The sequence below is a fragment of the Hyperolius riggenbachi genome, chromosome 1 (genome assembly GCF_040937935.1).
Source record: "Hyperolius riggenbachi isolate aHypRig1 chromosome 1, aHypRig1.pri, whole genome shotgun sequence".
Taxonomy (NCBI): domain Eukaryota; kingdom Metazoa; phylum Chordata; class Amphibia; order Anura; family Hyperoliidae; genus Hyperolius; species Hyperolius riggenbachi.
Genome location: NC_090646.1, coordinates 107,058,032 through 107,073,521, shown reverse-complemented (window position 1 = coordinate 107,073,521; position 15,490 = coordinate 107,058,032). Strand labels below are relative to the sequence as shown.

Genomic DNA, 15,490 nt, shown 5'->3' with positions numbered 1-15,490 from the left:
AATTACCTCTTTGGACACGCATACAAAGGACTACTACTCAGCAAGGTTCGGAGCCCAGTCGGTACAGTTGTGTTCTTTTGTTATGCAGGGCCCAGGGGGAGGAGGGCAAACTGTGCAGCGTACAACAAATGAGTGGTAGAACAATGCCCTCAGCCTGCACAGTCAAGGCAATCTGCCAGGCAGACTGCTCACCAACACATTGAAGGGGATTGTGGACCGCTGTACACACTACATTATCAGCAAAGGCAGCTCTGATTGGCCACCTCAGCCGAGAACCATCGGAAAGTATTAAGTTTGAACAAGACTTAATACTTTCCAATCCACTATCAGATTATTCCACCCAACACTTGATATCGGACATATTCCGACAAGAAGCATAATGACTGCCGCTAGGGGTGCTGTTGACAGATGTAATAGGACATCAGCCCATTCAGATCTGACACTTTGATAACCCCTGAGTCACTTAATATAAATATTACTTCTGGTGCACTTGGAATCCCCAGTGCTTGGCCACCACCAAATCTAATCCAGCACAGCATCAGTCCCTTCTTAGTCCAACACTTTTATCCCCTTTAGCACCAGGCTGTGCCGTGTATAATGTATTATGCTAGGGTGACAATATTTTGATTTCCAAAAAAGAGGACGATCACAACAGCATGTGGGCGTGGTCATGGGTGGGGCCAAATATACAAGACCTTAGCACTGTGCTGTCCAACTTCGCGGGCATGGAGGGCCATTTTTTTTTTCCAGACCACATGGTGGAGGGCCGGCCAACCACAAAATGCAATCAGATTCGCAGAAGATTTCCCCACAAAATGCAATAATATTTGGCAGCAGATTTCCCCACAAATGGAATCAGATTGGCAGCATATTTCTCTACAAATGCAATGAGATTGGCAGCATATTTCCCCACAAATGGAATCAGATTGGCAGCATATTTCCCCACAAATGCAATCAGATTGGCAGCATATTTCCCCACAAATGCAATGAGATTGGCAGCAGATTTCCCCACAAATGCAAAGAGACTGGCAGCAGATTTCCCCACAAATGCTATGAGATTGGCAGCAGATTTCCCCACAAATGCTATGAGATTGGCAGCAGATTTCCCCACAAATGCTATGAGATTGGCAGCACATTTCCCCACAAATGCAATCTTATTGGCAGCAGATTTCCTCACAAATGCAATCTTATTAGCAGCAGATTTCCCCAAAAATGCATTGAAATTGGCAGCAGATTTCCCCACAAATGCAATGTGATTGGCAGCAAATTTCCCCACAAATGCAATGAGATTGGCAGCAGATTTTCCCACAAATGTTATGAGATTGGCCGCAGATTTCCCCACAAATGCAATCAGATTGGCAGCATATTTCCCCACAAATGCAATGAGATTGGCAGCAGATTTCCCCACAAATGCAATGAGATTGGCTGCAGATTTCCCCACAAATGCAATGAGATTGGCAGCAGATTTCCCCACAAATGCTATGAGATTGGCAGCACATTTCCCCACAAATGCAATCTTATTGGCAGCACATTTCCCCACAAGTGCAATGAGATTGGCAGCATATACACCTCACATCGGCAGGAGATAGGAGCCGAGTCAGCGTCAGCCACACCAGCCGTGCACCGGAGAATTCAAATGCATCATCGGTCACGTCCAGTATTTAAAGTCCACCATGAGGCTGCTATGCGCCGGTCTGGCTGGTTCCCATCATGAAGAGCCGTTTTGGGAGCCGAGCGGCCAAGCAAGCCAGAAGAGCTGATGCTTAAAGAGCTGGAATTCCCATCACTAGACTGAGACTCAGTCTAGTGGTGGGAATTCCGGCTCTTTAAAGCCTCGGCTCTTCTGGCTTGTGCTTGGCTGCTCGGCTCCCAAAGAGTCGGCTCGTGTTCAGCTCTCTGCATCGGCTCTTCTGCCGCTCGGCTCGCTCGTGTTCGGCTCTCTGCATCGGCTATTCTGCCGATCGGCTCGCTCGTGTTCGGCTCTCTGCATCGGCTCTTCTGCCGCTCGGCTCACTCGTGTTCGGCCCTCTGCATCGGCTCTTCTGCCGATCGGCTCGCTCGTGTTCTGCTCTCTGCATCGGCTCTTCTGCCGATCGGCTCGCTCGTGTTCGGCTCTCTGCATCGGCTCTTCTGCCGCTCGGCTCGCTCGTGTTCGGCTCTCTTCACCTGGACATTTCAAAAACCCGGTAGGACGGCCCGGACAGGTCTGAAAAAGTGGACCTGTCCGGGCAAAAGAGGACGCCTGGTCAGCCTATTTTATGCTGATGTGTGAAATGGAAACTTACAGCAGATGAGTGTGTGTTGGCCCTGTCCACAGTGAGTCCCTTCCTCGCTAATGGACGGATCACCTCTTCACACTAGTGCAAGGAGGTAGAGAATCCACCAGCTCCCCCCAGCGCAGATCACCGAGATCGCCCACGACTCCCGCATAGTGAATTAAAATGGATTGGAAAGGGTTAAAGTGCTCCTCTGGTGACCATTTAAAGCTACTCAATCCTCTAATGAGGATGAATTAGAATGGGCCAGCAGGTTACATTTGATGTGTCACTGGAGCCCTGTATCAGCCAAGATCTGGCATGTAGCCCCACTCCTTTGAAGAAAAGGGCCTCGCCACTGGAGCTCAGATTGCTAAAAAAAATGCTGCTGCAAGGAGCCTGTCTCACCTTGCTGGGTTCTGTGATCATCCTGCAGGCGGAGCCTCCATGCCCAGCTCCACACTCAGCCCCGTGATGCCAAATATCCGGATCCCGGCTTGGTGATGTAATCAGCATTCATGTAGGACAATGATAAATGAGCCCTCCATTCAAAATCCTTGTGCATGTTTTTTTTTTAATCTACTGTAGCACATTTTTTTTAAACTGAAATTGGTGAAAACTGAGAAATAATGCATTTCCTCATTTTTTTTTCTTCTTTTTCTCATTAAAATGCATAGAAAGTAAAAAATTTTCTTGGGGCAAAATAACCCCCAATGAAAGTCTACTTTGTCTATATAGATCATTTAGGTGTTATGAGTAGGGATAAAGTTATTGCTGATTAAATAGGTATATAAAACTACTAAAACATCAAAATGGCTCTGGTCCAGAAAAACCAAGTCTGGATGTGAAGTGGTTAAAACTATATGCCCCAAAATTACTATCACTGATCCTCATGCCAGTGCTACTCATTCTTCTAAGAGATAGATACAATATTAAACAAAGGAATACTTAGGGCTTGATTCACAAAAGAGTGCTAACTGTTAGCACGGCTGTTTTCGTGCGAATTTTCGCATTGCGCGGGATCACGAATTTTCACGTGAAACGATATTGTTCTCATGCGCAAACGCAAATTTTCACGCAAAATCGATATCGTTTTCGCATGAAAATTTGCGTTTGCGCACGAAACCGTTATTGTTTCGCGCGAAAATTCGCAATCGCGCAATGCGAAAATTTGCGCGAAAACGGCCGTGCTAACAGTTAGCACTCTTTTGTGAATCAAGCCCTTAAAGAGTACCTCCAGAGTATTTTTAAATGCAAGTAATGGTATGCTTATAGCAGTTGTATGTAGCTTTGGTGATTGAATGGGTGAATAACTCTCCCAGTCACCAGGAAATGGCCATTAGTGTTAAACCCTTACAGACGGCCACTGAGATGGGAGCAGGGAACCACAAAAATTAGTTTGATCCGGTGCACAGGTTGTTAGTGTTTAGTTCACCCAGTTTTTAACTGGGGAAGGCATGCCCACAAAACAATTTGCCAGCCAGAGAAGAAAAAGTGAGTGCCACTCAATGAACTATAAAAATGAAAAAAACTTTATTGATCCAAATCACATATTTCTATAAACTGGTATCCCCTCTACCCTAAACCTCCCCCCATAAAATTCCACGCAGGGCTAACTACAGGAGCGCTCTTCACGCACACAATACATTCACACTGCACACACATGCAATTGTCCAGATCGGCCAATCTTTTGAAGAATTGCATAAGTGTAGGGGAATAGAGAACTTGCTGCCAAAGCCGTTTAACCACTTAATCCAACAACGGTGGACTAATGGAAAAGTCCAGGTATATCATTAAGCGTAAATCAATAAATGACCTCTTCGGTGCAGATAGATAGTATTACTGCTGGAGTCCTTAGAAGTACTTATCAGTAGCCTAATAACCCCTCCGTCAGGTAGATAAGTCCTTCAATCTCCGCCAAACTGATTGCTCCGCTATTCCAGGCAGTGATACACAGACCTTCGGTCTCCACTCAACGGCGGTTTATTGTGTAAGCAGTGCTACATATAAGTTAAACCCATTCATCTTATTTGTTTATTCATCCTGGTTATTATAACGTTTAGATTATGTTCCTAGTACAATGTATGGAGACAATATTGTATTTGAAAATAAAGGTGACTTTTTTCTGTTTTGTGTTATTTGATTCCTCATTTTACACTATCGATGATTGCAAGATCTTATTTGCAAAAATAATAGTAATATACCCTCATGGCATACATATTTAAAAAGCAAAGTTTTTAAGGTAACAAAATATGTATTTTCTTTTACGTTCTGTCACTTTATTTTCATTTTACAAGTCTTTTATTTCAGTGCAGAATATACAAAAATGTTATTGCTTTTGAGTTTGTCACTAGGATACACAAGACATAGGCCTCAACCCTAAAACACTCTAAAGTATATTCTACCACTTATCACAGTTAAGATTTTACCACGTCTCATGTAGTTTTGCTAAACTTTGCCCAAGTTTGATCATAATTTTGAAAACAACTTTTTATGTTTTGATTGCATTTGTCCAAACCTATTTTTTATGTGACATGAGTCCAAGCTGGACATCCGAGGTGAACATAAACTGATGAGAAAAACAATTGTATCTATCCTCCTTATCCTAAAAATAATTTTTTTATGTATCCCACAGTCTTATTAAATTTTTACTGTGTCATTGTCTCTGCTCAATGATACTTCCATTGAAGTATGCTAGAGATAAAATCTGTGAGGTATTGATCCTTTTTATCTCTTTCCTGCTCTCAGAAACCATTTACTGACAGGAAAGTATTTTATGGCTGTAATTACTAATCAGTGAAAGTTATGCTATAGGCTGACCCAGTCTGACCCGGACAGAAACTGTGACTTGCATACCTGATGTTTAACTCTTTCAAGCAGAGAAAAAAAAGGAACACAGCCTAGTTATTTGTGTGCTTGGCACTATACATACACATTTATCTCATCATGTCACATGTCACTTCGGGTTTTCTTTCAAGTGTTACTGTCGGGCATAAAATCAAAAATCTATTCTTTATTTTTATCTGGTAAACAAGTAATAAGGATACTAACCAGGCAATCCAAAAGTTAAAATCACTATTACTTTTCTTGTTTATAAATGATAATTCCCCAGTTTACCTGACTCCTATTTGGTACACACAACATTTGGTACACAAAAAGGAAGTTGCAGGGCATGCTGGGTTGTCCTCGTTTGATTCTCTACTTTCCCCTCAGACTTAACTAATGCAGCCCGATTGGCTGAAGCCTCTTTCCCTCCTGCTTTCCACTCCCACACCTCTGTTCCTCTCTGATTGTCCAGTATTTCTCATGCTGAGACAATGCACTTTCTATAGTGAAGGGTGGGCAAATCAGGCAGAGAAGATTAGGGAGGAAATTACATCAGGATTGGCTTCAAAATAGCCACAGTTAAGATGGGAAATGCTAAGAAAGATTGTATCTTTTTTTACTGTAGAAAAATCACTAAAATCAAAATGTGGACAGTGTAATACATATGTTATATAAGTAGAGCAAGGATTTATCTACTTATATATGTGTTTTTTTTCTGAGATAATATGGCTGACAGCTCCTCTTTAAGGGGTCTTTTCCACGAGCAGTTGATAGGCAGTGAAAAGACTCAGACTCTCACAACTGCTTGCTGCCACCTGGCAACTGCTTGCTGCAGACTGGTAACTGCTCACTGAGCACGCAGTCCAGCCTCCCATGGAAAAGGGCCCAAAAACATACCAAAATGTATTCTACAACTTGTCATGGTCAAAATGGTACCAGGTGTGCCTTATTTTACTCTCCACAACTACACTGAACGTAGATATAAGTCCTGTTTGCATTATGTGGTTCCAAAATTACCGAACACCCATTTTTCATACAGGCATTTTAGAACTAACTTTTCAAATGCATATTACAAACATATGCATCAAATAAATGCATTCTTCCCATAAAATATGTGTCCCAAAACCAGGGCCGGGCCGAGGCATAGGCTGGAGAGGCTCCAGCCTCAGGGCGCAGTGTAGGAGGGGGCGCACAATTCATTCAGCTGTCATTCCTAATTGTGTTTGAAGCAGAAAGAAATAAGAAAAGGGGATACATAGCAGTGACTGCACGCCAGATAACTAGATATTAAGGTGTTGGGGAGGTTGTGGGCCCTGTGGCGCTTCTTAGTCTAATAGCAATCAGTGTGTGATGGCTGGGGCGGCAGGGATGGAGGGGCGCACTTTGGTGTCTCAGCCTTGGGTGCTGGAGGACCTTGTCCCGGCTCTGCCCAAAACCAACCTCAGCATATGCTTGTAGTCCCCATTCACAGCTCACACTGGTTTCAGTTAGAACAGGGACAACAGCATATTCTGTGCACTCCACGTGCCCTCTTGGATCACACTCCTAAATAACATCCATAGCAACAGCGTCCTGCACATGTGTGATTCAGAAACATTACTACGCAGCTAATTTCTCTTGTAGCAAGGGTGGAATTTCTGGACAGGCATAGGCCCTGTACTCTATAACTAGAAATGGACAGTGAGGTGCTGATTATTCAGCCATTTAAATGGCTATTGTGGAGCTATCGAATGCACTTCCTTGGAATTTTGATTTGCCCTGAAGCTGCATTAAATTTGCATGTAGCCTGGAAAACCTGGATAAGCTGCAAATAATTCTGATGTGCATTCAGATTTCATTGAAATTGCGTGCAGCTTGAATTGGACCAATGAAAATAAGTGCCTGTCGATTCTGATTGGTCTCTGTCTCCAAGTCTTATGGACTTATTGTACGGTGGAGACAGGTTTCCAAAATCAAAGCATCCCCCCTTCCCCAAAGTGTCTTCTGCCCCCCCTCCCTCCTCAAGTTGATAGTGATCCCTTCAGAGTATGGCAGCAGTGGAGTGTACTCACATGTCCGGATGGTGAGCTTCTTCCTTTCTGTGACTTCTTTCTTCATACTCGCTGGCACCTGTTCTGCGACACCAGCGACGATGAAGAAAGTCACAGGAAGGAGCGTACCGCCCAGACAGGTGAGTATGCTCCACTGCTGCCATACTCTGCAGAGCCTGCATTGGGATCACTATTAACTTGGTGGGTGAAGGGGGCAGAAGACAACTTGGGTGGGGGTCACCTCTGGGAGACCTGACAGACCTGGAGGGAGAGCTGGCAGCTTGGGGGGGGGGGGGGGGGATACTGACACCAGCGCTAATTCTCCAGAGGACGCCCTTGCACCTTTAAGATGCACCGGGTTTAGAATATTCTTTTTCTGGTTCTTCCCCCTCTAAACCTAGGTTAGTCTTATAGTCAGGTGTGTCTTATTACTCCTGGTTACACATCCTATCAATACATGATTCCTGGCCACCTAAACTACCTATGGGGGTGGACTATGCTATCAAATGGGGACTCCTGGTTACCTATAATATCTGTAGGAACTGTTGGTTACCTATACTATCTATAGGGGACTTCTGGTTACTTATACAATGTAAGGCCTGGGACCCACTAGCAGAGCTTTTCTAAGTGCTTGTGATTTGAAAGGCTCTTGCTAATGTAATGCTATGTGTGTGATCCCACTTGAGGGATGTGATTTTTACAAAATCCCCCATAGTATTACATTAACAAAAGCTTTACAAACAGGGGCGTAACTAGAAATCACTCGTCCCCCCTGCAAAACTTTGGAATGCCCCCCTCAAAACAGAAATTGGTAAGGTAGGCCAGGCAGGTTATTAAAAACTAAACATACTTACAGTATAGGTAGCCAGGTATAAGTGCCCCCAGTGTAGAGAGCCTGATATAGGTGCCCCTAGTATAGGTAGCCTTGTATACAGTAGGTGTCCCCTGTATAGGCAGCCTGGTATAGGTGCTCCCTGTATAGGTAGCCTGGTATAGGTGCTCCTTGTATAGGCAGTCTAGCATAAGTGCACCCTGCATAGGTAGACTGGCATAGGTGCCCCCACAATAGGTAGCCTGGTATAGGTGCCCCCAGTATAGGTAGTCTCAGGGCCGGATTTGTACTTTCCAGTGCCCTAGGTTTGCTGTCACCAACCGTCCCCCCCACCACCACCAAAAAATATTCTGTCCAACACTCTGACTAGTGATCACTGGTTTGAATGGGCTCATTTCAGTTGTGCTGCTCTGCCCCCCATTCAACAAATCATTCCTGTAAATTGCGCACCTGCCCGAATGTGCACAGCAGCCCATAGTGTTCTGGGCATGCATACTTTAGAAATGACGCTGATTTATGACCGGTACTTGTCAAGAATGCATAAATAACACTGTACTGGCCTCATGTGCTGTGTACAACTGGGCAGGAGCAAGAAATTACAGGGAGGGCGAGTGGCCAGAGCATGCGCTGCTTCTTTGTCCTCTGTGCGACTCGCTGCAGTTAGAGTCACAAACAGGTGGCAGGGCAGTGAAGATAAGCCCATCCAAAACAGAGAACAGATAAGTAGCAAACATCCTGTCAAGACCCGCTTAGGATGTTCTGTTATAATTAGAGTGGGCCTGAACGCAAAACTTCCTCTCTGCTCTAAAAGATATGCAACAACATAACGTTTATAGAAAAACATTTCTTTGTTACAGCTGATACAAATCCTGCAATACATCTGCAGTGTGTCTACTTTCTGCTTTCATGGAAGCAGACATATTGTTAACATCCTGTGCTTTCAAATGAGCTTAGTTGTTGTGGCAGTCAGGTGACACAGGGGAGAGATCAAATTACAACTTGTGATTAGACACAGATGAGGGGGAATTAGACAGGCTCTCTATATACATACAGGGTGCATTTCTCTATGTTTTCCTTCTGTCCTGTACAAGAGTTCAGCTCCACTTTAAAGCATCTGAATGACAATTATTTATATTTGCTGAAAAATCTATGTATCTCTTTTGAATGCTGAATGTACATATGGTGGTGTGCTCTAACACAGTGTTCCCCAACCCTGTCCTCAAGGCCCACCAACACTGCATGTTTTTTGGAAATCCACAGAGGTAGTTAATCATTTCTGCTCAGACACTAATTACCTCACCTGGGAATGCTTGTGGTTTTCTGCAAAACATGTATTGTTGGTGGGCCTTGAGGACAGGGTTGGGGAACTCTGCCTAACATATTGACAGTATACGGGAACAGTCTGAAGAAGGCTTATTAGCAGAAAGCTTACTCCTTTTCTTTTAAGCCAATAAATGGTATCATTCGGATTCAAAACTCCCTGCTTTCGCTGATGGCTAACATGTACAATGCTCTACTGCTACAGGAAAGCAGAAGAATGCCAAACCATACACACCAGCATAGAGGTAGTAACAGCTCAGGTGAAAGTTTAGCAATGAAAGGGAAGCAAACAACATTTTTATTCCTGCAGTCCTCATAGATGGTAGGAGCTGAAGGACAAAAAATGAGTCACAAAAGAGTTAACTGAAGCAGACAAGAGATGCTAGCTAGGAAATAAAAGAGAAACCGGTCATAAATTAGGGATAGATAAAGTAATTAACAACTGCTGGGGTCAGTGTCACAGCTGTAAAAGAGGTGAATAAACTAGCAGAGCTCACTGATGTTTGTAAATGCCTGCATTAAAATCCAGCAGAACTTAGTTCTATCTGCTTTGTAATGTAAATCTCTGGTATTTCTCACATACAAGTAGGGCCATATGCAATTCACTTTTTCTCCTGAGTTTTCTCCTAGGTGATATTTTTACAACTTGTCATAAAATGCCTTTTAAGTCATACAGCAAGCAAACAAATACTCAAAATAAATAGGATAGCACTTTTTCATCAACTTTTGGGTACTTTTTAAATTGTAAGATGTTGAAAATTTAGTTTACAGAGAAGATGAAAATTATCTTCTAGGAGATAACTCAGGTAAAAAAAATTAATTGCATATGGGCCATAGACTTGTACTATATGTCCATCATACAGAGGAATGTATCATCAGATGCTGATTGTCACATCAGGAAATGTGAGAGAGAGATACAGGGATTGGGGAACTCTGGAATTCAGCTACTGCGGGACCAGAAGAGGTGATTTACTTTGACATATGACCTCTTCTCTTTCCAAGTCCTGCCGCCCTTCTTATCTTATCTGATTTTATCGCCCTAGGCCTAGGTCATGGCCTTTCTGGCCTTCCCAGAAATCCGGCCCTGGGTAGTCTAGTATAGGTGCCACCAGTATACGTAGCCATGTACAGGTGCACCCAGTATAGGTACTCTGGTATAGGTGTCCCCAGTATCAGTAGTTAGGTATTGGTGCCTCCAGTATAAGTAGCGAGGTATAGGTGCCTCCAGTATAAGTAGCCAGGTATAGGTGCTCCCAGAATAAGTAGCTAGGTAGGGGTGCACCCAATATAGGTAGCCAGGTATAGATGCCCCAGTATAGGTAGCCTAGAACAGTATAGCTGAGCCGTTTATCAGCTTTACCCTGTGCCCAAATCTCCCAGCAGCTGAATCATAGGTATGCACCATAAACCCCCTCTTAGATAATATAGGTAGCACAGAAATCCCCTTTAGATAGGGTGGCCCTGGATTACTCAATTCAACCAATTTCTTGATTTAATATGCAAGCAGACGTACAAAATGCAAGAAATCACATGGTGCAAAAGAGCAAAAATACATTCAGTTCAGTTGCATGTTAATTTATTTTTGGGTTTTGTGATTAACAGTGTGAACAGGTCCTATAATGCCATTAGCTCCCAGCAGGGAAAGTACCAATTTATGGTTTGCAGCTAAGGGCCGACTCACATAGAAGCTTGGCGGGCGTTTACCGCCGGCGTCCAGGACTTGTCGTTAAATGCTCCCATTCAAGTGAATGGGAACAATTGTATTGGGCTTTTGCCATTGTTTGCGCAGATGCGGCGTTCTGATCCCGAGTTTCCCCATCCTTTCAGGCGACCCTGGCGCTAAAAGCGGCTTCCAAGGGTCGATTAAGCTGTGTCCTTTCGTCCTCCTGCAGGGACAAGAAAGGCAGACGCGACGGGATGCTGCCAAAAGCCCAAACAAGACACCTCCGAACGAGACGCTGGAAGCCAGGCAGAAGCAGCCCATGGGAACTGGCCCTAAGTTATAGTTGTCCTGATTTACAGTCTCAGTTACAGCATTTACTTACATTAAATGACTTTGGCCACTAGATGGCAGTGCCACACTTAAATTATTCTGGACAGCCACCTCATTCAGTATTCATTTGGAGAGGTGAGCAGCACAGTTCATGGTTCTGAGCGACTGCATTTAAGTAAAACTTCTCTCATCTGTTGGAAGTTGAATGTTTAAGAAATAGCCGCAATATCTGGATGAGGAAATATCTTTACATGACTTCAAAGCAAACATATCAGTCAAAAAGTAAAGAGGACGGAACGTATATGTTAAAGCAGAACTGAAAACTGTAAAACAATAAGAGTTTCACTTACACGGGGCTTCTGCAGCCGACCTGTGCCCTCGCAGTCCTGGACCGATCATCGGTTTCCCTGCCGCAGCTCACTTTTTTTCCCATAATGGAGGTCGACTTAAACAACCTCCATTGCGCCCTGGCCACACGTATCCTAGTATATGTTCCTGTAGCCAGGAGTGATCTGCGCAGGCGCAGTACACGAAAATCTCTACTGCGCCTGCACAGTACACGTCCGGCTACAGGAGCGTATACGAGGATGTGCACGGCCAGCGACGCGCAGGCGCAGTTCCCCCAAACTGCGCAAAGTGAAAGTGAGCTGTGGCATGGGACCAGAGCATCGGTGAGTGGCTGCATGGGAACAGGTCGGCTGCAGGGGGCTGGCAGAAGCCCCAGGTAAGTGAACCTCTTATTTTTTACAGAGTTATCAGTTCCACTTTAAATATAATTCCACTGCACTCCTTCTCTATATAGTAAAAGTTAATTGAATACTGCCTATACTCCAAAAAAAGGAGAATTTTATACCCACATTTAATTAAGAAAATAGGGGGATAACTATGGTAGGGATTAGATTGTGAGCTCCTCTGAGGGACAGTCAGTGACAGAACTATATACTCTGTGCAGTGCTGCTGAAGATGTTGGTGCTATATAAATACTACCAATAATAATTAGAATAGTATATAGTTAGTTACCTGATATCAGCATTATGTTGTTTAGTCTAGCTGTTGCCTTCTGCAGCCAGTGTTCATCTCCAATCCGTTGTCATGACATCAAACGAGAGCCAGTGGAAGATAAACATGGGTGTGAGGAGAGCTGCAGATGGAGATGGCTGGATGGTCAGGAGAAGAGGAGTACACAGTGTGTGGTGCGTCATAACTAGTGTTGGGCGAACACCTAGATGTTCGGGTTCGCGAACGTTCGCCGAACATCGCCGCGATGTTCGGGTGTTCGCGCCGAACTCCGAACATAATGGAAGTCAATGGGGACCCGAACTTTCGTGCTTTGTAAAGCTTCCTTACATGCTACATACCCCAAATTAGCAGGGTATGTGCACCTTGGGAGTGGGTACAAGAGGAAAAAAAAATATTTGAAAAAGAGCTTATAGTTTTTGAGAAAATTGATTGTAAAGTTTCAAAGGAAAAACTGTCTTTTAAATGTGGAAAATGTCATGTTTCTTTGCCCAGGTAACATGCTTTTTTTCGCCATGCAGTCATAAATGTAATACAGAGAAGAGGTTCCAGGAAAAGGGACCGGTAACGCTAACCCAGCACCAGCAGCAGCACACGTGATGGAACAGGAGGAGGCGCAGGAGGAGAAGGCCACGCTTTGTGAGACACAACAACCCAGGCCTTGCATGAGGACAAGAAGCATGCGGATAGCATGCTTTGTACCGCCATGCAGTCATAAATGTAATAAAGATAAGTGGTTCAATAAACAGGGACCACGCGGCAACGCTAACCCAGCAGCAGCAGGCGTGATGGAACAGGAGGAGGCGCAGGAGGAGAAGGCCACGCTTTGTGAGACACAACAACCCAGGCCTTGCATGAGGACAAGAAGCGTGCGGATAGCATGCTTTGTACCGCCATGCAGTCATAAATGTAATAAAGATAAGTGGTTCAATAAACAGGGACCACGCGGCAACGCTAACCCAGCAGCAGCAGACGTGATGGAACAGGAGGAGGCGCAGGAGGAGAAGGCCACGCTTTGTGAGACACAACAACCCAGGCCTTGCATGAGGTACCGCCATGCAGTCATAAATGTAATAAAGATAAGTGGTTCAATAAACAGGGACCACGCGGCAACACTAACCCAGCAGCAGCAGACGTGATGGAACAGGAGGAGGCGCAGGAGGAGAAGGCCACGCTTTGTGAGACACAACAACCCAGGCCTTGCATGAGGTACCGCCATGCAGTCATAAATGTAATAAAGATAAGTGGTTCAATAAACAGGGACCACGCGGCAACGCTAACCCAGCAGCAGCAGACGTGATAGAACAGGAGGAGGCGCAGGAGGAGAAGGCCACGCTTTGTGAGACACAACAACCCAGGCCTTGCATGAGGACAAGAAGCGTGCGGATAGCATGCTTTGTACCGCCATGCAGTCATAAATGTAATAAAGATAAGTGGTTCAATAAACAGGGACCACGCGGCAACGCTAACCCAGCAGCAGCAGACGTGATGGAACAGGAGGAGGCGCAGGAGGAGAAGGCCACGCTTTGTGAGACACAACAACCCAGGCCTTGCATGAGGACAAAAAGCGTGCGGATATAGCAGCAATGCTTTTTGCCGCCATGCAGTCATAAATGTAATACAGATGAGAGGTTCAATAAACAGGAACCGGAAACGCTACACCATCCCAGATGTTCATTGGTCATGTTACTTGGTTGGGGTCCTGGAGTGTTGCGTAGTCATTTCCAATCCAGGATTGATTCATTTTAATTTGAGTCAGACGGTCTGCATTTTCTGTGGAGAGGCGGATACGCCGATCTGTGACGATGCCTCCGGCAGCACTGAAACAGCGTTCCGACATAACGCTGGCTGCCGGGCAAGCCAGCACCTCTATTGCGTACATTGCCAGTTCGTGCCAGGTGTCTAGCTTCGATACCCAATAGTTGAAGGGTGCAGATGGATTGTTCGACACAGCTACGTCATCTGACATGTAGTCCTTGACCATATTCTCCAGGCGATCGGTGTTGGAGGTGGATCTGCACGCTTGCTGTTCAGTGGGCTGCTGCTGCATGGGTGTCAGAAAATTTTCCCACTCCAAGGACACTGCCGATACCATTCCCTTTTGGGCACTAGCTGCGGCTTGCGTTGTTTGCTGCCCTCCTGGTCGTCCTGGGTTTGCGGAAGTCAGTCTGTCGGCGTACAACTGGCTAGAGGAGGGGGAGGATGTCAATCTCCTCTCTAAAGTCTCCACAAGGGCCTGCTGGTATTCTTCCATTTTGACCTGTCTGACTCTTTCTTCAAGCAGTTTTGGAACATTGTGTTTGTACCGTGGATCCAGAAGGGTTAAACCCAGTAATTGGTGTTGTCCAGAATGCGCACAATGCGTGGGTCACGTTCAATGCAGTCTAGCATGAATTGAGCCATGTGTGCCAGAGTCCTACCAGAATCCTCATCATCCTCTTGTGAGCGTTGTGATAGTTGTTGTGATGTATCATAGTCGTCACCTTCCTCCTGGTCTGCTTCTGCTGACCATTCGCGCTGAATTGTGGAAGTCCAACGTGCACCGCTCTGGCCCTCGTCAGTGGTGGCATGAAATTCCTGCTCCAACTCCAGCTGTTCCTCCTCCTCTTCTTCGTCATAGCTGCTGGGGCCAGCGTTCCCTGAGGCGGATGGCCTGATGTTGGTACCATCACGCTGATCGTTTTCTCCTTCAGATTCCCCCAGTTGCATCATGACAACTGTTTCCTTGATTTTCAACATTGACCTCTTCAGTAAACACAGCAGTGGTATGGTAATGCTGACTGAAGAGTTGTCACTGCTCACAAGCAACGTGGATTGCTCAAAATTTTGGAGGACTTGGCAGAGGTCCAACATGTTGGCCCAATCGGATCCACAGAAGCTTGGCAGCTGTCCGGATGCGCCTCGGTACTGCGCCGTCATGTACTGGACCACTGCACTCTTCTGCTCACAAAAGCGGGCTAGCATGTGCAGCGTAGAATTCCAGCGCGTAGGGACATCACACAGCAAGCGATGGTGGGGGAGATTGAAGCGCTCCTGCATCTTGGAGAGTGCGCCCGAAGCAGTACTGGAATTTCTACAATGTTTGGCCACTCGACGCACCTTCAACAGAAGATCGGCCACGCCTGGGTATGTCCTCAGGAACCGCTGAACTACTAGGTTCATCACGTGCGCCAGGCAAGGGATGTGTGTCAGCTTAGCCAACCTTAAAGCGCGAATG

The 15,490-nt window shown here is 45.4% G+C and overlaps 1 protein-coding gene across 1 annotated transcript in view; it reads right to left on the bottom strand.

Moving 5' to 3' along the window:
- The window catches only part of PACRGL (parkin coregulated like), a 53,374-nt gene extending 41,021 nt beyond the window's left edge, over positions 1 to 12,353 (bottom strand). Inside the window, exon 1 of the mRNA XM_068278060.1 lies at positions 12,277 to 12,353. Within this exon, the coding sequence (XP_068134161.1) occupies positions 12,277 to 12,289 (13 nt within the window). The 5' untranslated portion in view covers positions 12,290 to 12,353. The remainder of the gene's footprint in view (positions 1 to 12,276) is intronic.
- Between the last annotated feature and the right edge of the window lie 3,137 nt (positions 12,354 to 15,490).